Genomic DNA, 15,733 nt, shown 5'->3' with positions numbered 1-15,733 from the left:
TAACCGCTGTGCCACCCAGGCGCCCCTAGACCATTACTGTTTTAACTCTCGCTGGTTTTCGTACATTTCTCCCTTCAGTCCAATTTAGACTCAGATTATTTTGAAAAGATGGGTTTTTTTTAATATAAATGTTACTGTTTATATTGATGTGACCTCAATTTCCTTTTTAAATATCAAGTGTCTAGAGCACTGGAAATGTGATTGGTCTTCAGGTATAAAATTAGAATAGCAACAGCACTTGCTGGGCAAAGGTCCATCAGGTGTTTTCTTTCTTTACTTTCTAGTTGGTAAATTTGTATACATCTGCATATCAGAATGACTAATCCAAAAATAAATATTGGTTTTGTAGCCAATTGAAAATTAAAATCCATGTGTATGTTGTGTTTCTTCAAGCTGCAAACGCAGATGCATTATTACCGGAATTCTTAGAAATGTGAGACATAAATTTTTAACTCCCATGCTTCTCAGCAGAGGTCAGCTGCAATCAATGAGGCATCATGCAGGACTTGTCTGGCTACCAGGAACCAGGCTATCACTGGGAAACATACCTTCTTTTTTTATTTATTCGTTCACTAAACCTTTACTCGTGTCATAAGGTAGACAAGGACTGTGCTTGGCACTGCGGTGAGCAAGGATTTACAAAAAGAGAAAAATGAAATAGAGGGTCTGAGTTCCTGTGGCCTCATGCATAGAATTAGTATATAATCAATCCCCCAGAAGAGAAAACCCATAGATGAAAATTATGCATCCCTCACGTATGCCAGGGGATTCCACAGAGGGTGAGCCCAGGGGCTTTGGGAAGAAGCTACATAATGGTACAGGAGTGGGTATTTTGACATAGGGCTCAAGTTTGATTATATTTGTTAGGGGCTCCTCTAATCAGAGGGAACAGAGTTACAGAAAAATAAATCCCAGGAGATAGAACTCCATGTATTTAAAAGCTATTGAAAACAAATTTTGAAGAAAGACGTCCTTTCAAAATGAAAAATTTTGTGGCAATTAAAATGCTTTTTGAGGCAGATTTTTAAAATATCATCATTATCCAAGAAATACTCAGTCTTTGCAAAGCTCTTTCTCTCCCAGTCTTCCCTAGGAGTAATTCAACAATAACTGCCCTTTTGCAAAGCTTGTCCTAAAGGCCAGGATAATCAGTAGGAGGGGAAAACAACCAGATGTGGGCTCTCATCACAGCTGTGTAACCTTGGGAAAAAATCACTTTAATTTCTCTTAGCCTCTATTTCATCATTTATTAAGTGAGAATAACAATATTTTTATAAGGATCAGATGTGATACAATATATATGCAAACTTTTTGAAAACTTTAAACAGTAATAAATTTAAGGTATTAAACTCTTTTAAATATAAATGAAAAAACTATTAGGATATATTGACAGCCCATAAATGCAAATTATTGTAGCATACTAGTCACTATATATTTTCAGATTCAATCTTGAGACCTTTACTGTTCTGAAAAGTTGATCATGTATTTGGGGTCTGCTGGGGTCTACTGCCTCTGGATTATAGTGATGCTTGGTGAATAGCCTAAACAGGAAATTACCATAGATGAAGATAAACTTACCTCAAAAGGCTGAAATTAGACAGCTAAACTTAAGAATATTGCTGATGTACAAACATTTCTCAGAATTGATTTTTAAAGGATCTTGTATAATAGCTACATGTGTACATTTATTTTTTAAAGATTTTGTTTTTAAGTAATTGCTACACCCAATGTGGGGCTCAGACTTACAGCCCCAAAGATCAAGAGTTGCATGCTCTATCGACTGAGCCAGCCAGGCACCCCTAAAAATAACTTTTAAATAAGGTTTCAGAGTGGTCTTTTTATATTAGTCAGTACTGTTACACATTGTTTCTAACTATCACCTGGGATTGCTTCAGGTCTTGATTGGGGTGGGCCCAGAAGATTTATGGCCATTCTTCTTCCTAAATGTCAACAAACATGTGTTTTATACCGTAAGACATGGGAGGTACAAAAAGGCACAAGACATTCCTTCCCCTAAGGAATTTAGAAGCTCTCATATCTTCACCTGACTAGTAACAGTGTCAGATTTCAGTCACTTCTAAGCCTTTCCTCATTCCGCTCAAGACTCGGAGCATTCATTCTCCCCATGCTAATTCTATCGTGACACACATAGTAAGTTTGTGAGTTTGTGTTATTAATTTGCCGCCTCTTCTGCTCTTTAAAGCAAACATTGTCTTTATATCCTTAATGCCTAATAATGGAACAGAGGATAATCAATGAATCTTAGTGGGACTCCAGAATATGTGATGTAAAAGATCCAAAATGCTGTCTCCTCTGTCAAATTATGAAGTCAGGAACTATATTATGTCTATATTTTTATATCTAGCGTCTAACACAAGGTCTGGCACAGAGTGAACACTCAAAAATTCTCTAATTTTGTGTGTCGAGTGCCAAACAGGAGTCAAATACACAACACAGTAGGTGCTCCAGGAGTTTGGGCTATGGAAGAATGCTGCGCTGAGGAGCTGAGATCTGAGCCTTGAAGGAAAGACACACTGAGCTGAGCAACAAGGAGGGGAGAATAGCATAGAGATAAATTTGGGACTTTATCCTAGAAGTATTAGGAAACATCGTGGGTTTTTTAATGTCATACCATGATGTGCATAGCGGTTTTTAAAAGCTTCATCTGGCTGTAGTGTGTAGGATGATTTAGAAAAGAAGTAACTAGAAGCAGATAGCAGATAATACTTATAGAATATTTTCCTTGATCCTTGAAGTCTGGTTTGGGTGCCCCATGTAAGTGCTTCCATAGCTCTTTCCCCCTCATAACATGTAGACTTGGCTTTCTCCCCAATTACACTAAGCTTCTTAAGGGCAGAACCATATCTTGTACAGTATTATGCCTTCAACACAATGCCGTAAACATTTAGTAAGTTAACGATCATTCTAGGCCTTCCTGTTGTCTCTGAGGATCTACGTGAGTATAAGCTAAAAGAGGTCCACAGCCTCCTATATTCTGGACACATATGAGGAAATGCCAGGAGCTTACCACAATTTACAGATACTTAGCACGTGTTACTATTTGATGTGAGTTGCCTCACTAAACTGCACTTTTATTCATTTTGCCTTTGTTATATCTGTAAGATCTGATTCTGGTACCTTCTCTGTAAGAGGTCAGTCAAGAGATTTTGAGGAAGAAACTCTTCCAGAATCAAAAAAGCCAAATAACTGTAAGAATGACAACTAAGTTGCTTTCCATTGGAGTAAGAAAAGAAGGAAATATGATATGCTTCAGACTTCTTTAACATTATTTCTCTCTTGAATGTCCCTCCATGAAAATGTACAGATATTTAGGTTTATAAATTCAGGTGTGTGTTTTTCTACCATAGTGCTAATCTATTACATTTGTTTTAAAATCTGTTAGAACAACTACTGAAGTAATGAATGTTTTTGTCATTACGGCTCTGATGTACATGGATGGATATTTTAGACATCTTCAGAATTTGAACTGGACATGTCATTGTTAAAGTGTATTTCCCTAATATAAAAGTTCTTAAGGGGGCACCTAGGCGGCTCAGTTGGTTAAGTGTCCAACTCCTGATTTTGGCTCGGGTCATGATTTCAGGGTCATGAGATCAAGTTCCATGTTAGGCTCCTCACTGGGCATGGAGCCTACGTAAGATTCTCTCTCTCCCTCTGCCTTTGCCCCTCTCCCCTCACTCACTCATGCTCTCTCTCTCTCTCTCTTAAAAAAAAAAAAAGTTATTAAGTAGCTTTGGGAATTGTTTTGTGTTATAAATGCAGCTTGAGTCTACTGAAACTATCCTGCAGGAAGCTACATCATCCATGTCTTTGGTGACCCAGTTTGAGCAAGAAGTATCCAGCCTCCAAAGTATTATGCATGACATCCAAAATAGTGAAGAGTTGCTCACCCAAAAGATACAAAGCCTTAATGAGAAATTCCAGAATGTTTCAGATTTCTGGAAAAGAAGCCTAGAAGAAATGAATGTTAATACAGACATTTTCAAATCAGAATCAAAACAAATACATTCTCAAGTTACTGTCCAAATTAATTCAGCTGAACAAGAAATAAAATTGCTCACTGAAAGGCTAAAAGATTTGGAAGATAGCACACTAAGAAATATTAGAACAGTAAAAAGACAAGAAGAAGAGGATCTTCTACGAGTAGAGGAGCAGCTTGGCTCCGATACAAAAGCAGTTGAAAAGCTAGAAGAGGAACAGCATGCTCTCTTTGCCAGAGATGAAGACCTGACTAATAAACTTTCCAACTATGAACCCAAAGTTGAAGAATGCAAGACACATTTGCCAACAATTGAGAGTGCTATTCGCTCTGTTCTCAGAGTCTCTCAGGATCTGATAGGGACAGAAAAAAAAATGGAAGACTTAACTACTCAGATGTTTAATATGGAAGATGATATGCTAAAAGCAGTATCTGAAATCATGGAGATGCAAAAAACCCTTGAAGGAATTCAGTATGATAATAGCATATTAAAGATGCAAAATGAACTGGATGTTCTGAAAGGAAAAGTTCATGATTTTATGGTATATTCAAGTACAAGAGAAAAGGGAACTTTAGATGAATATAATTTAGAAAATAAAGGAATCGATAATGACTTTTAAATGCACCACATTTATTCTGATGACCATATTATACATAAAGTTATTAGTTCCATACTTTTCTGTTATTTTGATATGCCTTTTATCCTACATTACTGGCAAATAAGTGACATATCCACACACATGGATTATCCAGATAATGAAAGCTTATCTATTTAAGCAATAAAATTTATCTCATTTTTGGCATTTTAAATAGAATTTCCAAAATATATCCCCACCTTTTTAAAGTAATATACTTAATATTTTAAATGTTTTTTTAATAAGTAATGGACATTATTATGAGTTTCACCTATTATATTGGACCCAAATATATTAACACCTCTAGAAGCTATGGAGGAGTGGTTCCCTTCTCACTAAATGACCCTAGTTTGCTATTTTCTCAAACCTTATGTCTATTTCTTATATCTTTTCTGTCACCTAAAGATGTGACCCATTGGCCAGCTGTTACTGTCAGGTTGGTTGGTAGGAAATGTGCCTGCCTAACCAGTTCTGCATTTCCTTTGTAATTTACTGCAGGCTAAGATCCAGACCACGAAGTTCATAGACATTTTGTCTAAAACAAAAGATAACATGACCAAAGGAAAACATGAAGTGATTTGCTGTGAATCAATATGTACTTTTTGAAAACTGTGGAGCCTGGGAAACATTTTTACTTTTTATTAATGTTCTAAAGTGTATTAGAGATATTTGTAAGAATTTTTAAATAAGAGTAAATATAGGTGTGCCTGACTCTTGATCTCGAAGTCATGAATTTGAGCTCCATGTTGAGCATAGAGATTACTTTAAAAATTTTTTTAATTAAAAAAAAGGAGTAAATATGTTCTTGTTGAAAGTTTTACCCATGAATTAAGTGTATGAAGTATGGACTTTTGGAATATCTTTGTTTACCTGGGATTTTTTTTAAGGTTCTAACTGTGTTACAGACTCTTGAGTTTGCTAGATACATGATCCCTAGATAAATTATTCTACCTACAATAAAAAAAATGCCAATATACCTGTGGCCTGTTTTAAAGAGGAAAAAGCAGCATATTGAGAAATTATAACTATGGTAATTAAATGTACTCCATTGTTTTAAAGAGTTCCCAAACTAATTCCCCAACCAAATTTGTTTTACATGATGATTTTATTTTACTCTAAATCATATAATGGAGTCACAAGGAATAAGATGTGGACATACTGGGATGTGATTAAGGGGAGATCTAGTCAGATTTTTCCAGTAATGATAATTGGAAATGTGCAGGATTGGGGAAGCACATAAGACTTTTATTGGTAACTGGTGTATCAAGAGTGTTCAAATTTGGTGTTAAAACTGAGTCAACTGCATATAGAAGTATTGTTCCTACTTGTGTCTTCTTGCCAATAACCAACTGTAGTCCCAGTTTTATAAAGTAATATCAGTGGAATTAAACACAACTTGAAAGCAGTCAGTTGTGGTCAGGTAGTTTTATTATGTAAATTTGCACATTTTTGGAAAAATCCCAAACAAGTTCTACTTTGGGGTTAGGAGGGCCTATGGTAGACAGCCATGGGTCATAAAAATAAGCCTGAAAATATGCTACTATTAAAGAGCATATTACTAATTTCTGGAATCTTAACATTAAACTCCTTGACGTCTGAATGTCTAAGCTCTTGTCTGTGTGCACTGACAAAATTGTATTTGTTTGCCTTTATTTTAATGCAAATAAAATAAATTCTAAAGTTCACTAGAACTTTGTTGTTTCAACCTCCATCCCGTCATGGCAGATGTGATCTCTCATAGTTTGCTTGTTTGTTTGTTTAGCCTATCACCAGATTTGATACAACATTATTATTAACTTGTATATAGCATAGTAGTTGCTACAGAAAATAAATGGAGGGGTGCCTGGGTGGCTCAGTCGTTAGGCATCTGCCTTCGGCTCAGGGCATGATCCCGGCGTTATGGGATCGAGCCCCACATCAGGCTCCTCCGCTATGAGCCTGCTTCTTCCTCTCCCACTCCCCCTGCTTGTGTTCCCTCTCTCGCTGGCTGTCTCTATCTCTGTCAAATAAATAAAATCTTTAAAAATAAATAAATAAATAAATGGAAACCAGATGACCACTGTGTTCTAGAGTGACAGTTACCAGGGAAACAGAAACTACTCTTCTACAAGTATTTCATGAGAAAACTATTGTGTGTATGTATATTCATATTATGTACATGCGTATATGTATATTTTCCTTTACTCAGAGGTCTTCCTATGAAAAATTGTCAGTAGAGAGATTTAGATATACCTAATTTTTCTTCATCTGTTCCTTACATTCATTTATATAACACAGATACTTAAAATTTCAAAAACTTCCCTGTGTATCAAATATTAAATTACATTGTTAGTCTTTCCTTTAAGGAAGATTACCATATTCTAAGACACATTTTTGTATTTTTGCAGTTGATAATAAATTCTATATCAATCAATTTCTGATAGAGAGTACTACTGGGTCCATTTTCTAAATTTAGTATAAATCACTTTTACAAAATAAACACCTATTTTTTTTAACTTTTGGATGCAAAGTTTAAAAGTATATTTATAGTAATATTTCCTTAAATTTTGCCTAATGATTAGAAGCTGTTGACTAAATGTACTTTTATATTTTATAATGAAAAATGTTGATTTATTAGCCTTATGGTTTCACAAAAAACTAGTAAGAAACTATTATTTTTTTTCTCAACTATAAGATACTAGTTACTACTTACTAGTAAAAACTAGTAAGATAGATTATTTTTAATCTCAGCCTGATTACAGACCTTTCTATGAATCTATAATCTTGATCAAAGCTAAATATGTCATTAATAATGATACTAAAAATTTTTTAAATGATGCTGCAAATTCACCCAGCACATGAAAAAAGATTCATTTCTCTATATACTTATGTGCACAGATAGCAAAGCTCTGCAAATTTACCCAGCTTCTGTTTTTTTCAGTTCAGCTATGAACTATTAATTTAATACAAATCAAAATGCTCCATCCCAGCTTTCACAGCAAAGGAGGACAGAACTAGCATTGGAGGCTATTACGTGTCAAACATTGCTAGGAAGTCTACATTCATCATCATCACAGTACAGCTCTGTGTATTGAGTACCTACAATGACCTTTATTATCCCTACTTCACACTACAACTTTGCTAGCCATGACACCCGTTTTAAAAATGAGGATATTGAGGCTTAGCAAGGTTAGGAAACTTGAAATCACACTGCTAAGTCTGTCCAACTCCAGAAGCCACTGACCTCCCACTGTACAATGCGATCTGCTACTATTCAACCAGAGGGAGAAAAATTACAAGAAATCCACTATCAATAGAACCATCTTGAGAATTAAAAAAAAAAAACAACTGTAATTCAGCCAAATGTGTCCACTACCCTGTTGTCATTAAACAAGACTGTAAGTCACCCAAAAGTTGTAACAATGACCTAAGATTATCTGGGCCTTGGGCATAAGAAGGAACCAATAAATGTTTAGGGAACAGTGGGAAAGCAGTGGTGGAGAAAGAGCCTTAGACCAGAATTTTCTAAGCTAGGCTTTGCCACTAACTGTGTGTCCTTGGGCATTTTATTTTGGGGCTCAGTTTTTTAATTTGTAAAATGAGGAAATTATATCAAAAAAATCTCTAAGACCCCCTTCTGGCTTTATGTGGTTTTTAATTTTAGAGATTAATAAAATTTCCGGGTTCTTTAGTTACAGCTAAAAGATCCTTTAGCAAAGTTTTTGGAAAGCCCATTGGACCCAGAAATCATTCCCTTGAACCATGTTGCTCCACTTGTAGATCCAGACAATATTTAACATTACAGGACAGCATCTAGCTTAGTACCCTGTAAATATGATAGGAACTCGGTAAAAATCTTTTGAGCTATTGGTGGACTCCAACACTTATGTCTATTCTAGGCAAGTAGTTTTTAAACAAGCCTTAAGTAATTTTTAAAAATAATTCTGTGAGGGGCGCCTGGATGGCTCAGTTGGTTAAGTATCTGCCTTCCTGGGGCGCCTGGGTGGCACAGCGGTTAAGCGTCTGCCTTCGGCTCAGGGCCGTGATCCCGGCGTTATGGGATCGAGCCCCACGTCAGGCTCCTCTGCTATGAGCCTGCTTCTTCCTCTCCCACTCCCCCTGCTTGTGTTCCCTCTCTCGCTGGCTGTCTCTATCTCTGTCGATTAAATAAATAAAATCTTAAAAAAAAAAAAAAGTATCTGCCTTCCGTTTAGGTTGTGATCCCAGGGTGCTGGGATTGAGCCCCTAGTTGAGGCTCCTCTCAGCAGGGAGCTGGCTTCTCCCTCTCCCTCTGTCTGCTGCTCCCCCTGCTTGTGCGTGCTCTCTCTGTCAAATAAATAAATAAAATCTTTAAAAAATAATAATAATTCCGTGAAACAATTTCAAGACTATTCCTACACTATATTCATAAATATTTTAGTAAAGATCAGAAGTTCATGATAAATTGTTTTTATAAGCTACCAAGTGAAACAGAGAGCCTTACCAGCAGTTTCTTAATGATCTGATCCTTCCAAGAATAAAGTAAGTTCTTTCTAGGAGTCTTAACTGTGTAATGCTGTTAGGCTACATTTACTCTACCGAGTAGATACATTAATAAACAATAACCAGGCAATGAATTGGATGAAATAAGCCATCTACTTCCTTCACCCTTTGTAGTCTCTGTTTCAGCAAATACACTTGCAAAACCTTTCTCTTAAAAATAAAACATGCTTTTGCAATCACTACTTGATTTCCTTCCCGTTTGTGGTTGCTCTTTTTTTTAAAAAAAAGATTTTATTTGAGAACAAGAGAGCGCACATGGGCACGTGCACTAGTGGGGGAGGGGCAGAGAAAGAGGGATAAGCAGACTCCCTGATACGAGAGCCTGCTGTGGGGCTTGATCCCAGGACCCATGACCTGACATGATCTGAAGTAAGAAACTTAACCAACTGAGCCACCCAAGCACCCCTGTGGTTACTCTTTAATGTCATACTCATAATAACATTTCAACAGTCTAACTTCTCTACCAAAAAACATTTGGGGCCACCTCCCCTCACCAATAATTAACGTAGCATAAACCTGAGAAGAAAAATCCTAAAATATATTTTGAAATCAAACATATATAATGGGGCAAAGAAGGGGAATTACTACTTTGAGATAACTGTTCTGCTCCATTTCAGCTTGTCATTTTTTGCAGCTATAGTTACTCCTTTTTTAAGCTGCCATAAATATAATTTTCTGAACATACTAAATTTTTATTTGCATTATATAAAACCATGTTAATGTTATCAAAGTAATCTCAAAAGATTAGCTGAGTAAACCAGGCAAATGCAATTTTATAACGGTAATTCATAAAAAAACACTGATATACACAATTATTTTAGAAATAAAACTTGATGTCTTTAGATGAAACTGTAGATCTTATTTTGTTAAAACTGCTTTTCAGAGAGAGAGAGAAAAAGAGAGAGAGCGCATGTGCACCCATGAGTGGGGGAGAGGCAAAGGGAAAAGGAGAAAGAGAATCCTCAAGCTGACTCCCTGCTGAGCCACAGAGCCCAACTCCAGGCTCAATCCTGAACCTGGAGATCATGACCTGAGCCAAAATCAAGAGTCAGTCGCTCAACTGAGCCACCCACGCGCCACTTTGTTTTCTTATTTCAAATCATCTATTCATTGACATTTTCTTTCCCAAACTAAACTACAAACGCCTTAAAAGCAGAAATTGTTCTTGATCATACTAGCACATACATGCCCAGTAAACACTGTTGGATCCAATTAATGCTTAGGGCTTTTTAAAAACAAAATTTTATTTTTTTTTAAATTCAAGTATAATTAACACACAGTGTTATATTAGTTTCAGGTGTACAATACAGTGATTCAACAATTCTATACGTTACTCAGTGCTCATCATGATAAGTGTACTCTTAATCCCCTTCACCTTTCACCCATCGCCCCCCCCACCTCCCCTCTGGCAACCACCAGTTTGTTCTCTATATTTGTTTGCTTCTTTGTTTGTCTCTTTTTTTTTCCTCTTTGTCTTGCTTCTTAAATTCCACATATGAGTGAAATCATATGGTATTTGTCTTTCTCTGACTTATTTCACTTAGTATTATATTCTCTTGATATATCCATGTACACGGAGTATCCAACTAGTTTTGATTATTAGTACACAGTTATAGACAATCTCCACTTTAAAACAATGCTTTCCAGGGTGCCTGGGTGACACAGTTGGTTAAGCACCGACTCTTGGTTTCGGCTCAGGTGGTGATCTCAGGGAGCTGGGGTCAAGCCCCACTTCCAGCTCCGCACTCAGTGGAGTCTCCTTAAGACTCTTTCCTCTCCCTCTGCCCTCCTCCCTGCCTCTAAAATAAATAAATAGTAAAACAATGCTTTCCTAGAAAACAAGTTGAAAGTTAAATGTGTGAAAGTCATATGATTGACTTACACATTATAAAGGGGACTCCCTCTTTCAGTGTAATCACAATGTGTATCTGTCTTCGGACATAGGATTTGACAATATATTTTACATATGTCCTTTAATTTTTTTTCCTCCATAGCTGAGCATACAATCCACAGTCTTCAGTTTATCTTCTTTTTGAAGTTTACTAGTTTTACCTGACAATTCGTTACAATTTTCAGTTTTGTATTATGATATTATATCTCATATATAAACTATTATCACTAAATCCACACTTTCATTTTTTCTTTTCCCTCTTAATATTATTAACTGACGACAATGCAATAAAATTTCAAATACTCAGGAGGAGGAATTAAGATGGTAGAGTAGTAGGGAGACCCTATGCTTACCTCGTCCCTAGAACACAGCCAGATAAATATCAAATCATTCTGAACACTGAGAGAACAAACTGCACATCTAGAAGGAGAAAAATGGCCACATTGTGAAGGGTTAACTAACTAGAATATTTTAAATTAAGACTTGCAAAAAATTTCAAATAATCAAAAACAACAAAATATTCAACTTCTCCGACACTGCTATTTAAACACACACACACACACTCACTTGTGCACACAAACATTACCACAAACAATGAAAATAGCTTGAAATACTCCCAAGCAGTTGTGTGGCCCAAAATGTTCATCAACTAGGTGTTAGATGGGATGAGGGAAAAAAAATGTTCATCAACTAACATATCCAGGTTAAACCAAAATGACAATTTACAGGTGGATGGTAAGGAAGGAGATTGGCATGGAAATATACAAAAGCTGAGAACCACTTGTGTTTGGAATCATAGGATTTTAGAATTTTGGAGATAGTTTTTTTTGTTGATTGGTTGTTCTGTTTTTTACATATCTATCTTCTCTACTAAACTACTAAACTGAGTTGAGGTCACAACCCAAGCTGTACTCATCTTTATATCCCTCACACTTGGTATGTCTAACATAGTAGGAACTTAAGAATCAGTTAATTGAATTATTCAGGGTCTCAGGATAAATACCTCAGAAAATTATTCATAAAAGTAATTGGTCCTGACTGGCTCAGTCGGTAGAGCAGCAACTCTTGATCTCTGGGTTATAAATTCAAATCCCACGTTGGGTGTGGAGATTACTTAAAGATAAAATCTTTAAAAATAACAGGACAATAAAGCATATACACATGGAGTCTTGAACGTTGGTCCCTTCATTCTAGCACTAGAAATAGCTACAAACAAACTTGTTTCAAAAATTATGTTGCCTTGTTTGACCCCCACAAATCTACCAAAGCTCATCTAGAGGAAGCTTCCTCCTCTCTTATCCAGCAAGAAAAAATACCTCACTGTCTCTTATTTAGCTCATTTTGCCACTGTACAGAGGACTGATAGTATAAAAATAGCTGAAAAATGCTCTTTCCAGTAACATTTTATGAAATTTCCTTCATGTTTTCCTTCTTAATCATTAGTAATACACTTGATACATCTTTTACCATGCTTTCCAGAAGAATGGTAAAGTTATAGTTCAAAATTCAACTTGAATTTATATATTAAGCTTTTAACCAGTTTAATTATGGTATTATATTTTCTTATAGTGTCAGAAGTCTGAAGCTATCATGGAACAGTGGAAGTCTTTTCAAATAATTGCTCATCTAAAGCATCTACAGGAGGAAATTTATGAGGTGAAAACTTGGTCCAACAGGATAATTGAAAACCAGAATATATTGAACAACAATTTGACATCTCTTTCTCAAGATGTAACAAAAGTAGACCAAAGTACAACTTCTATGGCAAAAGATGTTGGCCTCAAGATTACAACTGTAAAAACAGATATACGACGTATTTCAGGTTTAGTAACTGATGTAACATCATTGACAGATTCTGTGCAAGAATTAGAAAATAAAATAGAAAAAGTAGAAAAAGATACGGTAAAAAACATAGGTGATCTTCTCTCAAGTAGCATTGACCGAACAGCAATGCTCCGAAAGACAGCATCTGAAAATTCACAAAGAATTAACTCTGTTAAGAAGATACTTTCAGAGCTAAAGAATGATTTCGACAAGCACACAGATAGGTTTTTAAGCTTAGAAAGTGACAGAGCTAAAGTTATGAAGACAGTGACTTTTGCAAATGATCTAAAACCAAAGGTGTATAATCTAAAGAAGGACTTTTCCCGTTTGGAACCATTGGTAAACGATTTAACACTACGCATTGGGAGATTGGTTACTGACTTACTCCAAAGAGAGAAAGAAATTGCTTTCTTAAATGAAAAAATATCTAATTTAACAATAGTCCGAGCTGAGATTAAGGATATGAAAGATGAAATAACACATATTTCAGATATGAATTAGTTTGAAATTATTTAGATGAGACTGAAATAACTTTTTAGTAACATGACCTCTGTCATGTTATAAAAAGACTGACAACTCAGAAATAATGAAATTTTGGAGCAAATATCATTTTGTGTTTGATTTGAGGCTGAATAAAGGAAACCTCATTTAAATGGAGTTGCAAGGCCAGAAGGGGGAGTTCTCCTGCCATACCTAACTCCTTGCAGCCCCTGGCCAAACAGGAAGAAGCCCATGCTTTACTACCCCAGCAGGAGGAAGATTTTCTCCTAGACACAGCAGCCTAGCCAGTGAGACACTGTTGCAATTCAGTCAATGAGAAGCCACCACACTGCAAACTGCCAGTTCCAATGGACTTTTTGTTTAGAACAGCCCCTCCCAACTGCCCCCCTTCCTCTATGAAAAAGCATTCCTCTCCTTTGTTTACTGGGCTTGCCTATGGTTTTGCCATAGCTTGCATGTCCTGAATTGCAATTCTGTTATTCCTGAATAAACCCATTTTGCTGGTGAAATAACCGACTGTTTTATTTTTAAGGTTAATAGATTCTATTCTGAACAGTAAAAACAAAATATTTTAAAGGGTTGAGCAGTTGATTTTTCCAAAAAATATGCTGAAACGTATACTTGTAATTTTATATAGCAAGAATCCTATGCATTCCCAATACACACTCTCTTACACACACACACACACACACACACACACACACACCCCTATTCAGACAAGTGGGGAAAAGCAGGATCCGCCAGTCTACCACTAGGAAATCTAGGTGGGGCAGGATCTGAACCCCACTTGCCCTCCTGGACTTCCAGGGAGCATATCACGTATGGTGGGAGCCCTAACTAGAGAACTGTCCGTCAGGATCAGGGCCGTGGCGTTCAATATCCAGTTAGAGGAAGGGGAAACTAGAAAGTTCACAGCCAGGGAGTTGCCGGAAAAGAATCATGTAAGGCTTCCTGGGTCTTTCATGGCTTTAGGAAATAGGTAAAGATGACCTAAAACAGTAGGAAAGTGGTAGCCAGAGCAGGGTTTGAGGGAGAGGCATCGTGAATCACAGGGGGCTTGCCAAGCCTCAGGTGGAGACTGCCTTAAAGCAACACAACCCATGTGTGGTGATGATGTGACCAGAGCAGCCTAAGCAGAGAAGGAAGTTCTAACATTTAAAACACATTATATAATTCTATGAAATTCTAGAAAATGCAAACAGTAAAGGCAGAAAATAGATCAGTGGTTGCCTAGGGATGGCAAGAGGTACAGATTATAAAGAGATACAAAGAAATTTCGAGGGGTGAAGAGTATTATCTTGCTTATGATAGTGGTTTCACAGGTATATACATGTATCAAAGTTCATCAAATTGTACTCTTTGAATATGTCTAATTTACTCCACATCAAATATTCCTCAATAAAGTTATAAAATAAAGTACAATGATCTTTAAAAAACCACACAGCATTAGTCCCAGTTTCCTATGCTCAGCATGAAGGGTATCCAGATGGACAGAGTGAGTCAGAGTATGTAGCTAACTTCCATGACAAAAAACCAAGGCTCTGGGATGAGCCATTCCAGAATACTTTGAAGTGACTAGCTCTGTCTGATTCATGTCTGATTTAATATAATAGAAACAACACTGAGATTTTGAAATCAGAGATAGCTGGGGTCCAATCCTGGCTCTGTCACCACAGAGTTCTATGACCTCAGACAAATTTAGTGCATATGAACTTTAATTTCTTAATCTGTAAGTAAGAACAATAATATCTGCCTTACAGGAAGGACTGCTGTGAATATTACCATTAACATATCCAAAGTGTCTTTGCACATAAAGGGCAAAGCCATTAACTAATATAACCAAAGTTACATAGTATGGGACTGTTTTTGTAAATAACCCTATACCCCACACGGGAAGTATCACCATAGCACATCCTCATATGGTATCTGATGTTCATAATGATACTAAATGAAATGTAAATCATGTTCCATGTAATCATTTTAATAAGACACAATATTTTAGACATGAAAAATATTTAAAAAGAAAATATTTAAAAAGAAAATTTTCAGCACTTCAAAGTATAAATTCAGCTATCTGAAAATTCATTTATGAGGAATATTTGTTTCTCTCAGTGCCAAATAAATGAAGCAGTTATCTAATTCGGTGCTGGTTCTACTATTATTGAAATGACTCACCAATCTCTTGGTAATTTGGGAGCCAGGCTGAGCAGGACTTTCTTGAAGGAGCCTTGAAATCTGAATTGTCACTAGGCCTACAGTCATGTTCTTGTCTTCAGGTCAGGTAGCTTTTGTGGCAAATACAGGAGAATGGAAAGCTTTGGTCTGTTTTCTAACAGAAGATATAATCATATCAATAATAGG

General features: G+C 36.3%; 1 protein-coding gene across 3 annotated transcripts in view; it reads left to right on the top strand.

Moving 5' to 3' along the window:
• Positions 1-13,879, top strand: part of IKBIP (IKBKB interacting protein) — a 21,630-nt gene extending 7,751 nt beyond the window's left edge. The window contains exon 3 of one of the 3 annotated variants that reach the window (XM_002920276.4): positions 12,617-13,879. In XM_002920276.4, the coding sequence (XP_002920322.1) occupies positions 12,617-13,372 (756 nt within the window). In that variant the 3' untranslated portion in view covers positions 13,373-13,879. Of the gene's footprint in view, positions 1-3,783; positions 6,321-12,616 lie in introns of those variants that run through there. The other 2 variants (XM_034644200.1, XM_002920277.4) reach the window with 2 other exon arrangements.
• The last annotated feature ends 1,854 nt before the right edge of the window (positions 13,880-15,733 follow it).

Source organism: Ailuropoda melanoleuca, chromosome 15, assembly GCF_002007445.2.
Source record: "Ailuropoda melanoleuca isolate Jingjing chromosome 15, ASM200744v2, whole genome shotgun sequence".
Lineage (NCBI taxonomy): Eukaryota > Metazoa > Chordata > Mammalia > Carnivora > Ursidae > Ailuropoda > Ailuropoda melanoleuca.
This window is presented reverse-complemented; position numbering and strand designations above follow the sequence as displayed.